This window comes from Diachasma alloeum, unplaced genomic scaffold (genome assembly GCF_001412515.2).
Source record: "Diachasma alloeum isolate Michigan unplaced genomic scaffold, Dall2.0 Dall_scaffold_00558, whole genome shotgun sequence".
In the NCBI taxonomy this organism is placed as follows: domain Eukaryota; kingdom Metazoa; phylum Arthropoda; class Insecta; order Hymenoptera; family Braconidae; genus Diachasma; species Diachasma alloeum.
In genome coordinates this window covers 102,678-123,072 of record NW_021680690.1, presented here as the reverse complement: position 1 = coordinate 123,072, position 20,395 = coordinate 102,678, and the positions used below count along the sequence as shown (strand labels likewise).

At 45.2% G+C, this 20,395-nt stretch overlaps 1 protein-coding gene across 1 annotated transcript; it reads left to right on the top strand.

Annotated features, from left to right (window-relative positions):
• Positions 1-145: 145 nt before the first annotated feature.
• Positions 146-20,035, top strand: LOC107043275 (vacuolar protein sorting-associated protein 13A). Its single transcript, XM_029126481.1, has 15 exons — positions 146-586; positions 1,613-1,720; positions 2,214-3,974; positions 5,764-8,016; positions 8,585-8,751; positions 9,241-9,913; positions 10,363-10,507; positions 10,581-10,894; positions 11,547-12,200; positions 13,289-14,985; positions 15,467-15,814; positions 15,851-17,102; positions 17,778-18,376; positions 18,450-18,588; positions 19,021-20,035. The coding sequence occupies exons 1-15, from the start codon at positions 446-448 to the stop codon at positions 19,153-19,155; spliced, it is 10,386 nt and encodes a 3,461-aa protein (XP_028982314.1). The 5' UTR covers positions 146-445; the 3' UTR covers positions 19,156-20,035.
• Positions 20,036-20,395: the final 360 nt, after the last annotated feature.

The window sequence follows — 20,395 nt, the reverse complement described above, 5'->3', positions numbered from 1 at the left end:
GCCGTCCCTCCAGATAAAGAAATACAAATCAATATCCCATGCTGCCTGTAGCGCAAGTGGCCGCATAGTGCTGTACAGAAGCTTGCGGCGTTTTGCGGCGGCGTGCACTGTGAGCTTTACAGCTGTTCCAATCGGGGGTGAATATTCACTCTCGCGAACTCACACTAAATAAATAATCAGGTGTTTCAGTCATGACGAACATTAGATTCGTTGCCCCGAGAATTCTTGGGGTGAGCTTGTGAGCAGATGTCTATAAATCGAGGGAAATGTCAAAGAGTTTTGACAATGGCCTATCGAGACGTCGACGGGGCTGACGTGCGGTGTTGAATCCAGTGAATTTTAATTTTTTTAATTTCGTTCGAAAGTTTGAAGTGCTTGCCCGAATCGTCGGGCGATGAGGATTTTTAAGGGTTGATCGGGGGCTGATCAGTCGCTAATTGTCAAGATGTTTGAGGGGGCGGTGGCAGCTTTTTTGAATCGTCTCCTTGGGAGATATGTGGAGGACCTGGATACGGAACAGTTTAATGTAGGGATATTCTCTGGTGACACGTACCTGACGGATCTCAAGCTGAAACCAGAGGCTTTGGTAGGTGCAATTTATATTTTTAGGGCTCCAGGTAGCAATAAATTTTGGAGGAAAACGCGGCGAATTCGTTGGACAATTCTATTGGATTTCTATTGAATTTTTTATTTGTTTTTCTCCGGTTTTATTGAAATGTTTAATAGACAATATTCTATTCAGAAATTCAACCGAATTAGATTTTTCTGTACAACTCATTTTATTGAGATATTGTCTGGAGAATTTTCTCGACTCAAATGTTCTAAGTTCTTTGTTTTATTTTGATAATGAAAAAAAAACTAGAATGAAAAATTTTTTTCTTATGTTTTGTTTGACTTTTTGATGAAAAGAAAAAGAAAAATAGAATAAAGAAAATTTTTCAAGATTTTTTGTTCGATTTTCTTGATAAGAAGAAAATGAAAATGGAAAGAAAATTTTTTTCCAAGTTTTTTGTTTCATTTTTTTGGTGAAAAGGAAAAAAATTGATGAAAAAACTTGAAAAATTTTTAGATGAGGAAATTCTATAATAAATATTTCAACCTTGGGTTTTAGTTGTTTAGGGGTAGTTCAGGGGAAGATGAGACAGGGTAAGGGAGAATGAAGTGATTCAATTGTAGATATTGAGAGATTGGGATACAGAAGTTCAAAAAATTTTGAGCCATTCTCAAGATTTTTCTCCAAGCTTCAAAACGAGGGCTGATTTATTCGATTTAGGATTTTTTTCCACGAGATATTGGAAGTTAAACGAGACAAATTACTTTCACTTTAGAAGATGAGTTGGAAAACGGAGGAATGGAGAAATTTTTATGGAATTTTTTTTCTAAAGCGAAATAAATTCTAGAAAAAAGATAACGTACCCCTTAGATATAATGCATAAAATTTCGGCGTTTTTCGAAGAAATTATCCAGGACCTTTTGTTACCTGAACAAAAGAATCTCCATATCAAACGCTCTATCGACATTTCCTCACAAAGCCCTCACTGCGGATAATTATATACTCCGATATTAAAAACTGTTTGTCCATGAATACATATTGTTCATTGTTTGATTGCAGTATCAGCTTGGGTTACCAATTAGAATAGAAATTGGTATTGTTGGAAAGGTATCGTTGAAGATACCATGGGCTGGTCTATTTTCTCAACCTATTATTCTAAATATAGAGGTAAATACCAATTATATTGCATGAAATACACGCCAAGCGAATAAAAAATCATTCTTCCATTGATTGCTTCTCTCAGCTTTTGTATTGTTTAAAGTGCGAAAATCTACATGATTTATTTACACTGTCAATGGTAGATTCCCATTTTCCATATCAACATTTTTTATGTGATTACATTTCATTGGACAGTCAAGTTTTTTGTTCGATTTTGTAAATGAATAATTCGATTTTGTGTAATGAAAGGAAAAACAATAGCGAAAATACTTGAAAAATTTATGTCGAGGAATTCATTAAAAAAATGTTTCATTAGAAAGACCAAAATCTGCTGATTTTTTCTACCAATTACTTTCTACTTGACTTCCATTAAAAAAACGCGCAGTAAAACAGCTTAATTTTTCAATAAAATGAGCAAAAAAGTAAAAGAATTTCCCTTGATTGATCCCTTAAACTTCACCAGAAACGCCTCCCCCTCACTGACTCGTCCCAAAAATTCCAGGACATCTACATCGTGGCAGTGCCAGCGATGTCCGGCAACTACGACGAAGTAGTGCAAAAGCGTTTAATGCGGGCGACGAAGCGAAAGCTCCTGGAGGACCTAGAGGGCGACAGCCTCCTGCACTCGGGTCTCCCCTCGGGCCTCCTGGACAGCCTGATGGGCTCCCTGATAAAGAACTTCCAGATAACCGTGACGAACGTGCACATCAGATACGAGGAGAAGTTCTCCTGCAGTTCGAGCATAGCCTGCGGTCTGTGCCTCCAGTCCTTCTCGATCGCGACGACGAACAACAAGTGGAAGCCGGGGGTGACGCCGCCCACGTCGACGTCGATCTACCAGCTGATCCGGGTGGAGTCGCTCTCACTGTACCTCAACCCCAACGGCAGTCCCACCCTGGAGTTCTACCCGAGCAACTGGGACTTCCAGAACCTAGTCGAATGGAAGGCTGTGATGCACAGGACCTTGCGGACGTTCTCCATCAACAGCGAGGACTTTGAATTCCTGATCAAGCCCTTCACGACGAAGATCAAGGTGATCGTGAATCAGAGCAGCTCGGGGCAGCCGTCGCGAATGCTCGTGGACATTGTCCTGCAGGACGTGGCGATGCAGCTGTCGGAGAGCCAGTTCTCGAGCTTCTGCAAGCTGTGGCGATCGCTGCAGCAGGGGCCCGTCGAGCGGAACAGACTGATCCAGCGGTCCCACCCCACGTGCCTCATCAAGGAGGACCCCCGCGCCTGGTGGAAGTACACCCTGACAGCTGTCCTCGAGCAGAACGTCCGACCTTACACCTGGGAGTACGTGAAGAACCACCGGATGAACTACAAGAAGTACAAGGAGACCTTCATGCAGACCCTCATCAGACCCAACGACACGGAGCTGAAGCTCGACCTCCAGAAGTACGAGGACTGCCTGACCATCCTGAACATCATAATCGCGCGGGAGGAGGGGAAGATCGAGCTCAAGAAGAGGGAGCCCGACTGCGTCACCGTGGAGACACTCAACTCGAACATCAAGCTCCTGGTGAACCTCGAGAGGCTCCAGGAGTTGTCGGGGGTGCCCGTCAGCCCGAAATCCCTGAAGAACCACTGCGAGGAGCTCGCGAAACTCAAGCTCGAGCCCATCCCGAGGTCCATCGAGAGGAAGTACAACTTCACTCTGGCGAACTGGTCTCTGAGCCTTCTGACGAACGACTCCAGCGCCAGGGAGAGGGAGATCCTCGTGGTGACGATGGGGCAGTTCCTCATGAGCGTCGAGACCCGCCCGCAGCTGTCGGCCTTCAAGGTCTCGGCGAGGGCTGAGAGCCTCGTCATCGAGGGGGCGTCCTCGGTGGAGAACGATCTGGTCCCCCTCGTGACAGCTGACAACATCCTCACCGGGAACACAGCCTCCAACTTCCTCGCCATCGACTTCGAGAGGAACCCCAAGGGCAGCGACTTCAATTATGAGATCAACGTGAGGCTCGAGGCCTTCGAGGTGACCTATCACGACTTCGCGATCAAGGAGATCGTCAACTACTTCAAGCGGAATGGGTCGAACGTCAGTCATCTGATGTGGAGCATGCAGAAGGTGTACGGAAGGACGAGGGAGAAGGCGGTGGGAATAGTCGGATCGGTGATGAACAGAAGACTTCGGGTGAACCTGAAGCTCGACATCAAAGGGCCGTACGTGGTGTTCCCCGAGGGGGGGTCCCTCCACCACCCCCTCTGCGGCAACATCATCCTGTTCGACCTGGGGCGACTGACCCTCAAGACAGAGCTTCAGGCGAGTAGACACGGTTGGCCGGGTCAATTCATTTATTTCACATCTAGTATTCAAAACCATCTTTAAAAAGGTTCGGTATAATGACTGGCATAACTTTAGAATTCGAATATCTTCAAAGGTACTATGGATCTTTTTTTTTACGGCCTTTTGAGTCCCCTTTTTCGAGTCCTCTCGGCACTCGCTTCGCATTTCAGATTGATTTATTTAATGTGTAGAATATGAATCTTGTCTTTTGAGGTAGATTGTACCTGTGACATTTCCTTTTGTTTGATGGAGACCAGAAATTGGCTAATAAAACTGGTCATTTGGTTTGTTAACCCCTCACGTACGGCGCTCATATAACGCGGCTTGGCCCAACCGCCGGGAGACTTACGGCGCGTCAACTCTGTTATTCAATGAACAGTAACTTGAAAACAGTCGAACGAAAAAATTGAAATAAAATGCATTGGCTGTATTGAACTTTGAAATAAACCCCTAGAGAATTTCCTAATTTTTTACATCAATTTTAATGTTTGCCGACAATTTGTTGCCGAGACCTTCGCACATGATAAATTTAATTATAACAAATAAATTATTCAACAAATCGAAATTTAACTTCCGCCATTCGATAGAAGGATCATTGAAGTATTTTCAGTAAAAATTTCAAAATTTTTGGGGGATATTTTGTCGATAAACGTGATGATTTAATACGATTTAATCTGTTGGCTGTAAGATTTTCATCTACAACTTTTGCTCGATGCTCAATGCTCAATGCATTTATAATATAGAAGAAATGTGGCGGTTTGGTGCAGGTGTCGAGAATAATAACTCGGTGTTGACAAGAACTGTATATTTAAAGGCAAGTGTTTACATGCGTATTCAAAAGTAGACTGGTTTCGACTGTCCTCTTCCGTCGGGGAGCGTACGAGTTTATATACCTTCGTTTATCGAAGGTTCGNTATTTTGTCGATAAACGTGATGATTTAATACGATTTAATCTGTTGGCTGTAAGATTTTCATCTACAACTTTTGCTCGATGCTCAATGCTCAATGCATTTATAATATAGAAGAAATGTGGCGGTTTGGTGCAGGTGTCGAGAATAATAACTCGGTGTTGACAAGAACTGTATATTTAAAGGCAAGTGTTTACATGCGTATTCAAAAGTAGACTGGTTTCGACTGTCCTCTTCCGTCGGGGAGCGTACGAGTTTATATACCTTCGTTTATCGAAGGTTCGAGAATTGTCCTGAAATTTCGTGAGGGACAAGGACAGAATGACGTTTGTCTCGAATTCCGACGTTTGGAATATTCGAGACGCTACGAAATAAATTCAAGGAATTAATCCATTGTGGCTCGCGCCACAAAATAGTATATTTCGTAACGAGTGCAAAAAAGTGTTTTTTGGCGAGTGGGAGGTTTATATCACGAGCCAAAGGCGAGTGATATAATCCCATAAGCTAAAAAACATTTTTTCACGAGTTACGAACAATATTTTTCATCACAATGTGGCGGTCATGCCACTTTTCGTCACAGCGTGATGAAAAAATATTATAAATGTATTGAAAAAAATAGGATAAAAGAGTTCGCTGCAGAGACAATTCCATTGACTTTCCAAATATCTTTTCCAAATGTCAATATGCCTCTTAGAATTCGAGAAAACGATTTTTTACTGTTGACGGAAAGGGTCGACACCATGCATTGACCCCGGCCGATAGGACAAGTTTACGGGTCGATGCGTGGTATGGACGCTGTACGTGAGGGGTCAAACGAGACATCTTATGTCCCTGCTAACTCTCATTTACCGCTTCAGGCGGCAGAGGTGCAGCTGGAAGACGCGACCCTGATGGAGCTCGAGGAGCTCCTCTACGACAGGATTCACGTGGTCCTATCCGACAGTCAAGTCCTGATCTGCCACTCCGGGGACGACTGGCGGGAGTCCCGCAACCTGAAGGACTCGGAGTTCCACATTGTCCCGAAGATCCAGGCGAACGTCACCATCTCCTTCAGCATCAAGCCGGACTACCGCCTCCTGCCGCGGCTGAAGCTCAACATTTCGGTGTCAACGGTCAAGCTGAACGTCTCCAAGCACAAGCTGGTGTGCCTCAACGACTTCCTGACGCAGGTGTCGGTCCCGCACCCCCGGGACCTGGAGGACTTCCGGAGGAGTCTCCTCAAGGTGAAGGAGGACACCAGCGAGTGCCTGGCGCTGTCCTCCCGGGAGCTCACGAAAATCCGAACGATCGTGGCCCTCGCCTCCTTCGTGATAATCCGGCAGAAGTCGGAGTACGCGGTCAACGGAATAGACGCGGTGGTAACGGACTCCGAGAAGAGCGTCGTCTCCTCCTCGGAGTTCAGCGAGGAGGACCTCGAGCAGTGGATCAGGTCCGTCAACCTCTCCGGCTTCGACGACAACATCTCCCCCCACAACAACGTGAACATGCTCCTCAGGATCATGATAGGGGAGCTGTCGGTCCACGCGAGCTACTCCCGCCCGAACACCCCGGACGCCTCCAGCTGTCAGAGCCGGGAGAAGCCGTACCTCATCCTCCGGCTGTGCACGATCTACCTGGAGTCCGCGCTCATGGAGTACGGCCCCGCCTTCCAGTTCGGAATAGGAACGATTGTCCTCGCCGACAAGACCAACGCTGGCATCACGGGGTCCTACCTGGAACTGATATCAGGGGACGGCAGCTACGACGTCATCGGGGTGGCCTACAGGAAGGTCAAGGCCAACTGCCCGGACTTCAAGTCCCACTTCAAGAGCATCGAGCAGTCGCTGGTGGTCAACACCAGGAACATCAACGTCGTGTTCCACAAGCAGGCGTTCGTCAAGCTGAACGACTACCTCGAGGACCTCATGCACATCCCCTATTCCTACAACGCGGGGAAGATCCCGAGCTTGGTGGAGGTCGTGAGGTACCTCCGGGGGCTGTTCAAGAAGAGGGAGATGGACCCCCCGGTGCCCGCGGGGGCGATCAAGCTCAGTTACTCGGCGAGACTGAACAGCCTGCTCCTGAAACTCTGCACCAAAGACACGGATCTTCTGGAGATCAGGGTCAACGGGGTCGAGAGCGACTGCATCTACAACGCCAACGAGAGGATGATCCTCAGGGCGCACGTCGGGGGGGTCTCCATCGACGACCTCAGTGACATAACGCTTTACTCGAAGATCCTCACCACCGAGGACGACAAGGTCCTCGATCTGAAGTACGTCAGGCACGCCCCGAAGCTGTACTCGTCGAAGCTGTCTTCGGACATGAATTTGGGCGGCGCCGAGGGGCGCGACGACGTCAAGACCGATGGGAGCTTCAAGCTCTCCTTCGGGAAGATCAACTTTGTTCTGCTGTCCGAGGTCTTCAGGAACTGCAGGCACTTCGGGGAGCCCTTCGCACACCTCGTGAGGGCGGCGTTCCCCAATGGGGTCTCCAGGATTTTCGTTAATTGGAGTGTCGAAGAGCTCAGGAAGAGCCCGACGAAACTCCACATCTCCATCGACGTTCAGGGGCCGACCTTCATGTTCCCACAGAAGAGGGATGTGCCCAATGCTCTCGTCATCGACCTCGGGTTGCTGACGATCGAGAACTTCTTCAAGAGGAATAAGAGCGATGAGATTGTCGTGGATAATCTCCTGGTCAAGCTGGAGGCCCTCACCGTCTCCAGGGCCATTATGACCTTGGCGGGGGTGCTGAAGATGCAGGAGCCGATTCTTGAGCACGTGGAGGTGAGGCTCGACGTCAAAAGGAATATCGAGTGCAGGAGGGGTGGGGCCCAGGTGTATGGACTGTGCGAGGTGGTGGGGTCGGTGGAGCAGCTCGTTGTCAATCTCAGCCAGAAGGACCTGGGGGGAATCCTCAATGTCTGGGAGGATAACCTGGGGAAGATCCTGAGGATGAGGGGCGAGGAGGGCTGCGCGGGGGAACACTGCGAGGGGTACTATGGGGGGGACGCCACCATGAGGAGGCTCGAGGTGTTTTTTACGAATGAGGAACATCCGGTCTGCGAAGTGAACATGAAGGTCTCCTTCGATGGACTGCAGATCAATCTCTTCTCGGATTCTGATGAGGTACGGGGGGTTCCCGACGATTTTTTGGGGCGGAGGGGGGGGAGGGGGTCAGTGGGGGTTTTTTGTTAGAGGTAGAAGGGTGGTTTTGGGTCACGTCGATTCATTGAATTCATTGATTGATTTGGTATTTTGGTAATTCTTTTAATGATTGGTGAAAATTTTATGAATGATTTTCAATGGCCGATCAGGCACGAAAAAATTTAATAGAAAACACTAGCGAATTCTGTGGGAATTTCTATAAAACTTTCTAGTCGCCGATTTCTAGGGCCGATTCTATTGAAATGTCCAATAAAAAATTCTCAATAGAAAAAGCCGATAGAATTGAATTTTTCTTTATAACTGACTCTATTCAGATATTTTCTACAGAATTTCCTTGACTAAAATTTTCCTATTTTTTTAAATTCCATTTTTAATTTCTTCTCGTCAAGAAAATATAAAAGAAATTAGAAAATTTGAGCCGAGAAGTTCTGTAGAAAATTTCTTGATAGAATAAGTTATATAGAAAAATCGAATTCTATTGACTTTTTCTATCAGATTTTTTCATTTGTAATTGTTTTATCATTGATAGGTCTTGAGCTCACCAGTGAGAGACTTGAACAATGGTCTAGGGAAATTGAACCTGGGGGAGGTGACGCTGTCGTTCGAATTGTACAGCAACCGAAGTATGAGTATGAAGGTCTCTCTGAGGACCTGCACTCTGGAGGATACCCGGAAGGAGCCAGCTGTCATCAGGAAGTACGTCCTTAAATTATTTTAGTTAATTCCACATGAAGAGGTGACACGTAATAATCCTTGTGACGTGATTTTTTTTCTGTCTGCCTTAATCAAATCGCCTTTCCACTTGAAAACTCATTTTCAAAATCCCATTTTGGGAATTCGATCCACACAATTTATTCCATTGCGATATTTTCTGTAGAATTCCCTCATCTAAAATTTTTTGGCTTGATTTTTTTATTGAAATGAAAAGAAAGATAATAAAATGAAAAAAACTTGGAAAATTGAGTCCAGCAAATTCTACAGAAAACATGAAAAGAATAAGTTATATAGAAAAATCAAATTCTGTTGACTTTTCCTATTAATTGTTTTCTGCTGAACATGTCAATAGAATCAGCCAAAAACTAATAGAAAGTTTGATAGAAATTCAATAGAATTTTCTAACGAATTCGACAGGTTTTTCTATCAAATTTTTTCGTGCGTGTCAATCATCAACTCCCAATATTTCAGAATCATTCAATCACCAGCAAAATCAGCCGGCCTGAATTTCGACTCTGTGATCTCCGTATCCGAGCCACCAGTTTTCGACTTCACCTTCACCCAAGCCCCAGCTGGTGACAAGTGCATCGACATGTTGATCGAGGAGACCCGAGTGAACCTTTCGATTCCGTTTTTCCTGCAGCTCACAAAATACTTCGTGGAGTCCCTCCCCACCGAGCAGATCGACAAGGGAGTCGTCAACGAGGCATACGAGGGGAACAATCACGTCGACGTGAACGACAAACTGAAGACGAAGCCCCAGCAGCTGATCATCGAGCACCCGAACGACCTGGAGGAGCAGTCGGGGACGTCGGTGTCCATTAGAATCAGAAAACCCGAGGTCCTGCTGTTCGGAGACCTGAAGGCCAGCAACGCCCACGCCATCCTCGTTCAGGCGGAACTGATGATCGAGAGCAGCAAGCACATGGGCTCGTCCTCAGTCGTCTGCAGTTTGTCCAATGTCTGCGCGAAGAGCAAGAGTCAGGAGCGCTTCCGGAGGCAACCACCTCAGTGGGTCCTCAGACCTTGTGATATCGATATATGCACGAGGGAGAAGAACACGGATGATCAGGGACAGATTATACTCGATGTCAGCTCGGTTGATGTGCACTTGTCGGCTGGAACTGTCTGCACTCTAAATCAGGTGAGTTTTTTTTGAAGTGGTGAGGCAGCTAAAATTTTTACAGAGACGTGGCGATTTGCCGAGGAATTTTAAAAATCTGAGAAAAAATTATAAACTTTACTTTTGGAGAAAGATTGACGAAATAAATAAAAAATTACAATTTTTGAAAATTACGAGCATTTTCTATAAATAATGTAATGAATAGGCTATTATTGATAGAGGCGGATTTATTTCTTTAATCAATTCATAGGGTGATTAATATCTCCGTTCAGGCCTTAGAATGACATTTTTTATCAATCGAAAAACGAAACAAAATACGCAAATATATCAGGAAGGGGATCAATAAATTAAACATTCGATACCGCTACAATAATTTATAAATAATCAATTTTAAGAGATACTTGGATATCCTTAAATTAAAAGTGATGCTGCAAGATGCTCATCTTTTCTTCCTTTCGATTTCATTTCAGATCCTGAGAGAGGCCTCTGAAATATTGAAAATCATCGACGCCAAATTCGAGAGCAAAAATGATTTTTCAGAAATCATTGGATACGGCGATCTCTGGTCCCCCAAGAAGATATTTTCATCTCCATACAGGGGGAATCCGAATGGACGTAAGGACAATAAACCCCTCAGTTATATCCAAATCATCCGCAAATATTCGATAATAAATTTATGGAATTGCAGATTGGGAGATGCTGTCTCCACCTCTCCCTGCGATCGAAGACCCAGCTGTAAACCTGATAAAGATATTGAGCCTGAAGCCCTTCGAGATCCACGTAATCCTGGAGATGGAGGATACGGTGGAGAGAATTCCCATGGTGAAGGCAGAGATCGAACTCGGCGCTTCGATCACCTCACTCAATTCCACCTATAAGTTCGATTCTAGTTTTAAAATTCATGCATTCTGCTATAATGCGAGCCGAGGTAGTTGGGAGCCTTTTATCGAGCTCTGCACCAAGGACGACGTTGCTTATTACCCCTGGGAGCTGTCAATAAAGGTGAAAATTGTTATTTGTCGAGTCGGAAATATCTTCAGAGAAAGTAGCTTCACCAAGAAATGTCACAAGACTTTTCATCTAGAATGAATTCTTTAGACATTTCTGAAAATTGGGTGAGCCTACTAATTTCTGAAGTATTCTTCGAGTTATTTGTATATAAATAAAAATTTGCAAATGCCAATTATTTGGCAAAGATCTCGGAAAGTCAACAGTTATCTGCAAAATACGAGAAAAAAATTTTTGCAGAGAATTTCATTTTCATTAGGAGGCTACGCCCCTTCTCTTTTTTTTTTTCTTCTATTTTTATGGGACTGACTAAAATGTCTTGAGGCCGTTTCCCCTCTGGTGAGCCCTTACAGTATTATAAAATCGGTGAGGATGATAAGGAAGGGAGCGCATTAACCCCATGAGTTGTGGAGAGGGGATTGGCCACGCCCCCTTGCTCGCTTCGCTCTCTAGCACTCCAATCCCGAGGGGTTTCGCCCCTCCCCCTTTCACACGATTTGAAATATCAACACGAAATGACAATAAATGACAGTATTTGTGGAAAAATAATTATCTGCACGATATATATTATCAATATAAATTGATATAAATAAAAAATCATCTAAAATTTTCTCTCTCACGTCGTTCTTCCGGAATTCACCTACAGGTATATCAAGCCGAGTCTCACGAGCTAAACCCCTGCTTCAACCACAACACCAACAACAATCAATCGAAAAACCCGATGAGGCGATCGACCCCGAAGAAGAAGCGTGCAAGCAATCACACCTCGAACGACGACGACCAGAGCAACGAAGACATGTTGTTCATCCACCCAGACGCAGCCCAGACGACCTCAAAAGTCAGTCTTCACGAGTACAGCTTCGAGCACGACGAGGATTCGGACTCCAACGACGACGATGGCCCGGACAAACTGGCGAGAAGTTTCAGCCACCTCTTCACCAACGACGAGACCGACGATGACGACGACACAGACTCCGATACATCCAGTAAATGCGAGGACGAGGGCCTGGAGCTGACGCCCGAACACGTGTCCACCAGAAAATTCTCATACACCTCCGTCAAAGCCACCACCAGAACACTAGCCGAGCCCTCACCCCTCGCCAATTACATAATCATCAGTGCTGAAGACAGGATCAATTTCACTGTTACCCAGAATACAATAACAATACTCGACATTATATTGAATATATTCACGAAGAATAAGACAGGAATTCCTATTGTCCCAACTAACGCTGGGAAATTGAGTCTCATGAATGAGATTGGACACACCAGCAGGATTGAATTGATTGCTGAAGAGAAGGTAAGGACTGAAGCGTGTAATTTACGTTAATGATTCTTTTTTTTGCAGTCGCTTACTCTATTGTCAACCTCTTGGTAAGGGCCCTTTCCTAGCCTCAACCCCTTCGAAGAGAAGTTAAAAATTCCATGTGAGCAAACCATGCGATTTAACGACCGCGACCACTGGACATCGGTTTTTCAATGGATCTTATCCACATTTAGATTGGATTACAAGCAATTCATCATTTCCCGGAAATACAAAAATCCCCCAAGGGACGACCAAAATATAACATAATTATTACAAAGGAATCTTATGAATTATTCACATTATTATAACTTTGATGAATATTTTGTTTGTTTTTAAGTTATTTATTTATCGTTTTCATTATTATATATTTTAAAAAATATTATTTGTATTTGTTATTTACAATATTGTTTCATTAATTTTTGTTCCCACATATATAACAGTCCCATAGCTATCATCGCGTATCTTCATCACAATAATCATCATCATTTTCCTTAACAATCTCGTAAGGAAAGACAAAAGATAGAAAAAGATTACAATTAAGTTGAAAGTACAAGTCATTTAGGCACACTATTCGACCGAGTTTAGACTAATAAACAGCTTCGCCAGAATGAAGGGGATAATGACGTAAAACTTATTCAAAGACGTTAAACTCAAGAAAAATTCAGAGGATTCCAGAGGACGTCGCTTGACATATCCACCTCTTCATGCCCCCCCCCCTCCCCCTGTAGGGATTGAGGTGTAGTCGGGAAGGTAACAATCCACTAACAAATGCAATTAAACTAATAATTACAGATTTATTATTCGCATCAAATTAATAGAAAAGTGAAGAGAAAATAATATGATCCGATCAAGTGTGCGATACGAGCTGTACTCTTAGACTAAATTATATTCGCACGGAAAGGTGTCAGGCTGCCGAATATCCTTACGATTTGACGAATCAGAAAAGAATACGTGTGGCACGGAAGGTGCGAGTGAGACAGCAAATGCCTGTGCTCGTCGTTAGCCAGTGTTCGCGTGTTAGGATGTAGCGAGGCGCTACAGCCCCATTCATTTCTAACCGAGATTTTCCTGAATTCATCCAGGGAAACGAAGCCGTCGGTCGAATCCTCGCCTCCAAAGACTTCAACCCCCTGGACTCCCCCGAAAGTGCGCCCAGCACCCCGGACTCTGAATTCTGCATGAGCGAGCACTTCATGGAGTCGGCATTCACGGACGACTCCACCACGACATCCACCACCCTGAACGGGCCGCTGATCTTCCCCGACGACTCCCCAGTGCACATCTACAACAGCATGACAGAGGAGTCCCTCAGGATCCACATAGACTCCTTCGAGGACACGATGATCTACTGCCCCAAGTGGCAGGGCTACAAGCTGATCCGCCTTCGCCCGACCAAGAACGGCATCACCTACCACCTGATCGTGGAGGTGTCCACAGATCACCACCTCCACCGGACGATCACCGTGCGCCCCCCCTTGCAGATAAAGAACGAGACGTGCTACGCCCTGGGGCTCTACTACAGGAAGAAGATGGCTGAGGAGTTGAAGCTGGACAGCTACCTGGACGGCGAAGCCTCGAACCCCTTCGACAACAGCATGAGGATGACGGTGATCGAGCCACATGACTCCTACAACGTCCCCATGTACATCACCTACCACTTCAGCATCCACTTGGCTCCAGTGCACTTCAACAAGTTCGAGGTCTCCCCCGTGGGCATCTCCTGGAAGGAGCTCTCGGAGCACATGAACACGCCGAAGGACATCTACTGCACCTCCCCGTCGTCCCTCTTCGGGGTGAAGGTCTTCTGCAGTGAGAACTCCAAGTACACGAAGTACCAGTGGGCGAACTCTGGTCAAGTTCCTCAGTACCTCATCACCGTCGTCCCACCTCTGGTCTTCGATAACAAGCTGCCGTTCGTGGTCGACATCAATGTTCCATCCATCGAATACGAAGTGAGGATAGAGCCCGGACAGCGGATCAATGTCTACAACATCAGGTGTGACGCCGACACAACCGTGAACTTCAAGATCCAGAACTACCTGGCGTCCCAGTGGGCAGGGACGTTCAAACTGAATTCTGAATTGGAGAGGAAGCTCGTGAAGATGTTCGCTGACGGGGAGACAGACGCCGTCTGGAGGCCTTTTGTCCTCTGCGTCGAGCTGAACAAGGCCACCAGCTGGACGGTGGTCATCTACTCCGAGTACTGGATCATAAACAAGACGGGATTGCCCTTGAAGATCCAGGAGACGTTATCCAACACTGTTGAAATCCCGGACGAGGAGCTGATCGTATTCTCCCAGAGGAAGAACCGACGAAAGCCTGTGATGCTGAAGATTCATCAGTCCGACTGGTCCCTGCCGTTCAGCCTCGACGCGATAAACTCGATGTCCCTCATCGCCTGCAAGGACATCGAGCGCAAGAGGAAGTACCGCATCCTCACGGAGATCGTCGGCTCCACCCTTTCGCCAACCTTCACCAAGATCATCACCTTCCTTCCTTACTTCTTCATCAAGAACAATACGAAGCGGGCGCTGAGGTTCATGGAGGAGAACGAGGACGCTGATCTGTGGAATGACCTGGTGCCCGGACAGGGGACTGCCTTTTGGCCGTACACTGACTCTCTGAAGATGAGGGTCAAGTGGAAGAACAGTCAACTGGTTTCGCAACATTTCAACCTCACGAGCATCGGGAAGATCGTGCTGAGGATGGAGAATGGGTCGGCGTTGTGTGTGGATGTTGGCGGGGGGAACAACTCGCCGTTCTGCATCACTTTCGAGAGGTATGTAGAATTATTTCTGGGAGGGAGCACTGATGGCAATTTTTTAGGATTGTTCTACAATACCGCGGAATACCGTTTGGCATTGTACTTATTGTTTGAAGTTTAATGGCGCCGGTAGTCTAGTAGTCCATAGGGTTCTAGTCTACCGTCTGTATGGCGTGAGAATAGACAGATGAGATGGCAGACCATTTGCCATATTAATTTCCATATTTTTATAACACAATTTCCAAAACAGAACCTGTTTGACGTCCTACTATGACGTGTTTTTGTCGTTTAACCCATTAACCCATTAAACAGCGTAAGTTACGAAACATCCATGTGAGCAGAACGTTTCTCAAACAGCTTCTCACTCCCTGCTAGGTCCATCATTTCATTCGTCTATTCGCACGTCCAAAGGTGCACCCTGAGATTAGCGAGAAAATAGAGCACACAAAAGGTCATCGGACATGCCTTGTATGAAATGATGTCATAATTTCGACAGGTACACCTCAGGAGACGCTCCAGTGAGAGTTGACAATCTCTGCGAGGATCTCTTCCTAAAAATGAATCAAGCAGACCTGGGTCAGGTGGCCCTCCTCAGCCCTTACCAAAGCCTCCTATACACCTGGGACGACCCCACAGAGTCCCGAGAGCTCATCTGGAACGTCTACAACAGCAAGACAAAAGGCTACCCCGCGATGTTCGATACCGACGGCTTCGGCCAGGAGATCGTCACCTTCAGAACCCTAAAAAAATCCCCCGAGATGGTCTACTCCTCCAAGACCAAAGCAAAAAGATCACGGCGTGGTAGAAGACTCAGTAAGAAATCGAAAACAGAATCAACCGAGAAGTCCATCTGCATCGACTTCCCCGAGGACAGCAGCAGTGCCACCAGCTCGGACGACGAAGAGTCGCCTCCTGACGACGTCACCCCCGTGGAGAAGATCCAGAAGAACAAGACCATCATCTACTGGATCAGCTACATGGAGAAGAGACAGCGAGTCCTGACCTTCACCCAGGACGAACACATGTTCTACAAGATGAAGACAGTTGTGGATCCTGAGTACAGCAAGACGGAAGTCTTCTTGGCCCTCTCAGGACTTGGAGTCAGCATCGTCGCCGACGACTGCACAGTCTCCAAGACCTCCAGCAGGGAACTGGCCTACGCCAGTATCACCGACTCCTCCGCCCACTGGGAGCTCGACATCGGCAAACGATGGAAGTCCCTGACATTGGAACTCAACGCCTGGCTCGAGGACAAGTACAAGACATCAGCAGAATCAGCTAAACTGGACAACTCCATCGACGTCAACTTCTCCAAGATGCACATCACCAAGCCCTTCTTCGGAAAGCTCAGGAGGACGTACTGTCCGGGGATCTGGGCGCACCTCAGGAGGTCCAATACCCTGACTTATCTGCAAGGATACGTCCATCGGGTGCAGGTGGATGACCAAAAGAGCGACTCGGTATTTCCGATTGTCCTGAGACCTGGGACCAAGAAGTGCGTTGGAAATGGCCTCGGGGGAATCAGGATGAAGCACTCCGTGGAGTTTCATCTGCTGAAGCAAGCGAGGGTCTCCAGCAACATTTTTAAGAGGATTCATCTCGTTGTGAGGGAGTTCCACGTGAACCTCCAGGAGGAGTTCTTCGTGGGCCTCGTCAAGGAGTTGATGCCCAAGCGAAGGGACGACACGAAGACCTCCCTAGCGGGGAGGTTGAAGACAGACCTGGCGAATGTTTATGTTCCTCTGGGGGGCGGGGAGGGCAGGAGGATCTGGGGCAGGGGAGACGTGATTGAGCACGTCTATGTGGCGCCGATTAAGCTCCACGTGAAGCTCTTGGCGTCCGCGGAGGGGAGGGCAGGAGACGGCGAGGTGGATTACTGCGGGAGTTTTGGGGAGGTGTTCGCGTACGCCAGCAAGGGGACGTTCCTGAAGCAGGCCGAGTTCAGGCTGCCGCATTATGAGAGGTTCCAGGTGCGGATGGGCACGGGAGAGCTGGCGGCGGACGTCTGGAAGAGCTGCAAGGCCGAGTGGAGGCATCAGTTCAATGTCTCCGTGCAGGGGATGACGGTGCTCGGAAATCCTTTTAGTTATAATTTCAAGGCACCGGGGGACGCTTTCTATGATACTGATGGGGTACGTCCTGATGGTTTTCGAAATTTATCAAGTTTTCCAGAGATTTCGAAGGTTAAAAAAAAGTGGGGTTTAATGGCTCCGGTTGTTTAGGAGTTTATATGATACTAGTGTAACGTCTCGATGGCGGGAGAATAGATAAATGAGATGTAGCTTCACGTCGATGATACTCTCACGCCTCTATAAATTTTTTTTTCAATTGGGGAGGGAGGCCAGTGAAAAAAACAGCTACTAGATTTCCAGCTGAAATTTACAGACGTATCCATATAAGAAAAATTTACCTCAAACTAGAATTCTCAAGACTTACTGAATTTGAATTTAGTTTATAGGTCTGTGAATACGTGGATATGTCTACGATTTCATATATTCACATGTTTCCCAAAAAAATCCGGAATTTATAAAGTTTTCAAAAGATTTCCAATTTTTAAAAAATGTTTAATGGCTCCGGTTGTTTAGTACTTTATTTGATACTACTCGCACGTCTCTATGACGTTAGAATAGACAAATGAGATGCTAGTCCAACGTCTCTATGAAGTCTCTTTAGGAAATTCATGTTTAATGGCTCCGGTAGTTTAGCAGTTCATACGATACTAGTCTACCGTCTCTATGACGTGGGAATAGACAAACGAGATGTTAAATTGAGGAAGAATTAAAAAAAATAGGGTCTTGAAATTTCAGCTCCATCTTCAAGGAGACGAAACAGCAGAGAAACTTGCCCACAACATCTCATGCCTCCTGGGTTATTCCAGCCTGGACGCCCTCCAGATCCCCTTAATTGGGCTGGGTCTCCTCGAGCAAGAGGCCCCGCGTGCTAGGCCAAAGGTCACACGTTTCGAGAGCACAGACACTCCGTTATCAGCCATCACCCTCGATCGTTCCTACTCGATAGGAGTTGAGCTAGAAATGTCTGGGTTAATAGTCAAGCCAACGGACAATACTCATCAGGAGGAGCTCAAGTACTCGCTGAAGGAGCTTGGCAAGGGTATCCTCAGCCTGACGAAGCTCGAAGACGGAAAATCGTCCCTCAGGATCCAGCCTGGACTCATCCTGGACACGATAAAACGCGCCCAGGAGAGAGGGTACAACTTCGTGTCCAGAATTCGCTTCCCACGCTACATCAATCCCTATTCAGCAGTCGAGTTGTATTCAACTTACAAAGCGAGGGGAATGTACCTTCTCAACACTGTTACGAAGAGTGAATACCAAAATTCAGAGACCTATTGGGCACATGCTGCACTCTCCAGCGATGGCAAGCACATTGCTCTCGTCTCACTGCAGTACGTTATTTGCTTTCATGCCTGGAAATGATTTTATTATGTTAATCTCATGTTTTGGGCGCTTTTTTTAAAGGAAAATTTATCTTCTCGAGAAACGGTGCAGCATATGGGCATCCTGGAACGTCGCGTGGTCCATAGAAACTAAGGAATTAACTGAGGCACCCACGATCGAGGGAAATAAATTAATTCTTCATGTAAATAAAGTGTTGCAGGTAATGGATTGCACTGTGGAGTGAATTCTTTTGATTTTTGTAAAAGAAAAACTTGTCGATAATGGAGGTGTATTATCTGGACGTGTCGACCTCAGATGATTTTGAATTCATCATAAGAATATAAACCAAATCTTTATTTTTCTGCATTACCAAAAATATAAGAAATGAAATGTTAAAAAAATGTTAAAATTCCTTAAATTTTGAAATAACTTAATTCTTCATTCATCAAATTCGAATTCCTCATCAGGAAGAAAACCCATTATCTTTATTTCTCTGCAAGAAATCAGATTTCCAAAAAAGTGAATTAAAAAATTTCTTGAATTTCATCAAACAAAAACTAAGAAACAAAATTTCAAAAATCACCAGATAAAAGATCCTCTAATATATTTAAATTTTGTTGAATGTCTCCCTAACGTTCTTCTCTCCTTCCAGAACCAGATAATGTCCCAATCACCTCCAGACTGGTACATGGAGTGCAACGACATAACGACCCTGGAATGGCTCTCCAAGAAGATAAATACTGCCATGATCCTGAACCTCATAAACTCTCGGTGCAGAACAGTCTGAGGCCCTCAATCAACTGACCCCCCCCCCCTCAAACCCCCCCAAATTGACAATGTCAGATAATTGGATAAAGTACATCTAGTTTATTTCATAATTTATTTACAAAAAGTCTTAGTAAATTACACTTACAGGCATCTCCACTCGAAACTAAAGTAAATAATTTAAGAGCTACACGTATTAAGATGTCTATAGAGTAGGATACTTTGGGGGGCTGGGGAGTAAGCCAAGATTCAGGGAAACGTGTATGTTGTGTTAACCATTAATATCCTCACAGTTTCGTTACTCTCGTCATTCAATAATCCCCGAACAATTCGGTCATTGAATTCCAGACAAATCAATCGCTAAAAATTGATGATTAAAAAAAATCATTGAATTCTCTAACGATGCCACATAATGAGGAATGACATGAAAACTGACAGCCAATTGAAAAAAGAAAGAAAAATCATAGATGAACAGAAAAAAAAGATCAATCCACTTGATCACCTGATTTGAGGGGAAAAATTCAATAGAATAAAAAATGAAGAATTGACGAAAAAAAATCATAATTGATAAAAAAAAATCATTGCATACATCAGTTGCTGGCCAAACGTCTAATTAAATGAGAAATAGAGATCGTCAAAATGTGTGTGTGTGTTGTGTGTGTATATAATATATATAATATATATAGTATGTGTTTATATATCTCGTACTAATTATATACATATACAAGATAAAATGAACTGTATATGCATATAATTATGATGATAAAAAATATGCAAATAAAAGGCTAGCGCTTGGCCCATTTTCCTCTGAAATAATTTATCGTTTTTTCATTAAATTATCCCTCTGTAACTTCCCCCCTCACTGATTCCTCATTATTTTACTCAATGATGATGAAAACAAATCTCTGACCTCTACAGCCCGCAAAGCCTACCGAACAGGACAATCTTGTCGCCCACCCTCTCTCGTCACCAGTTGAAATAGTCACCTCGCCTCCCCTCATTTAAATAATTTTTCCCAAAAATTATTTGGAATCGTCAAACGATCTCTCTCATAAGAAAAAAAAAACATGATTTGTTTTCCCTAGAGTTCTACACACATATTTAACACTTTCACTCGCAGTCGTGCCCTCAATTAATTAAATTCATCTTGTTTATTCTCTGCAAAAAAAACAGACCCCTTCAGCCACTCTCAGCATTTACCTCACGTCCATAATCACCGCTGATTACCACTTTCACAAATCATAATGCAATTGTCATCATAT

What these genes read in the sequence shown, in the direction of transcription:
- LOC107043275 (XM_029126481.1), top strand. Translation starts at nt 446, where the DNA reads ATGTTTGAGGGGGCGGTGGCAGCTTTTTTGAATCGTCTCCTTGGGAGA. An exon ending in CCCTCAAGACAGAGCTTCAG is followed by an intron (nt 3,975 to 5,763) that starts GCGAGTAGACAC and finishes TTACCGCTTCAG; the next exon opens with GCGGCAGAGGTGCAGCTGGA. An exon ending in CCTGGGAGCTGTCAATAAAG is followed by an intron (nt 10,895 to 11,546) that starts GTGAAAATTGTT and finishes ATTCACCTACAG; the next exon opens with GTATATCAAGCCGAGTCTCA.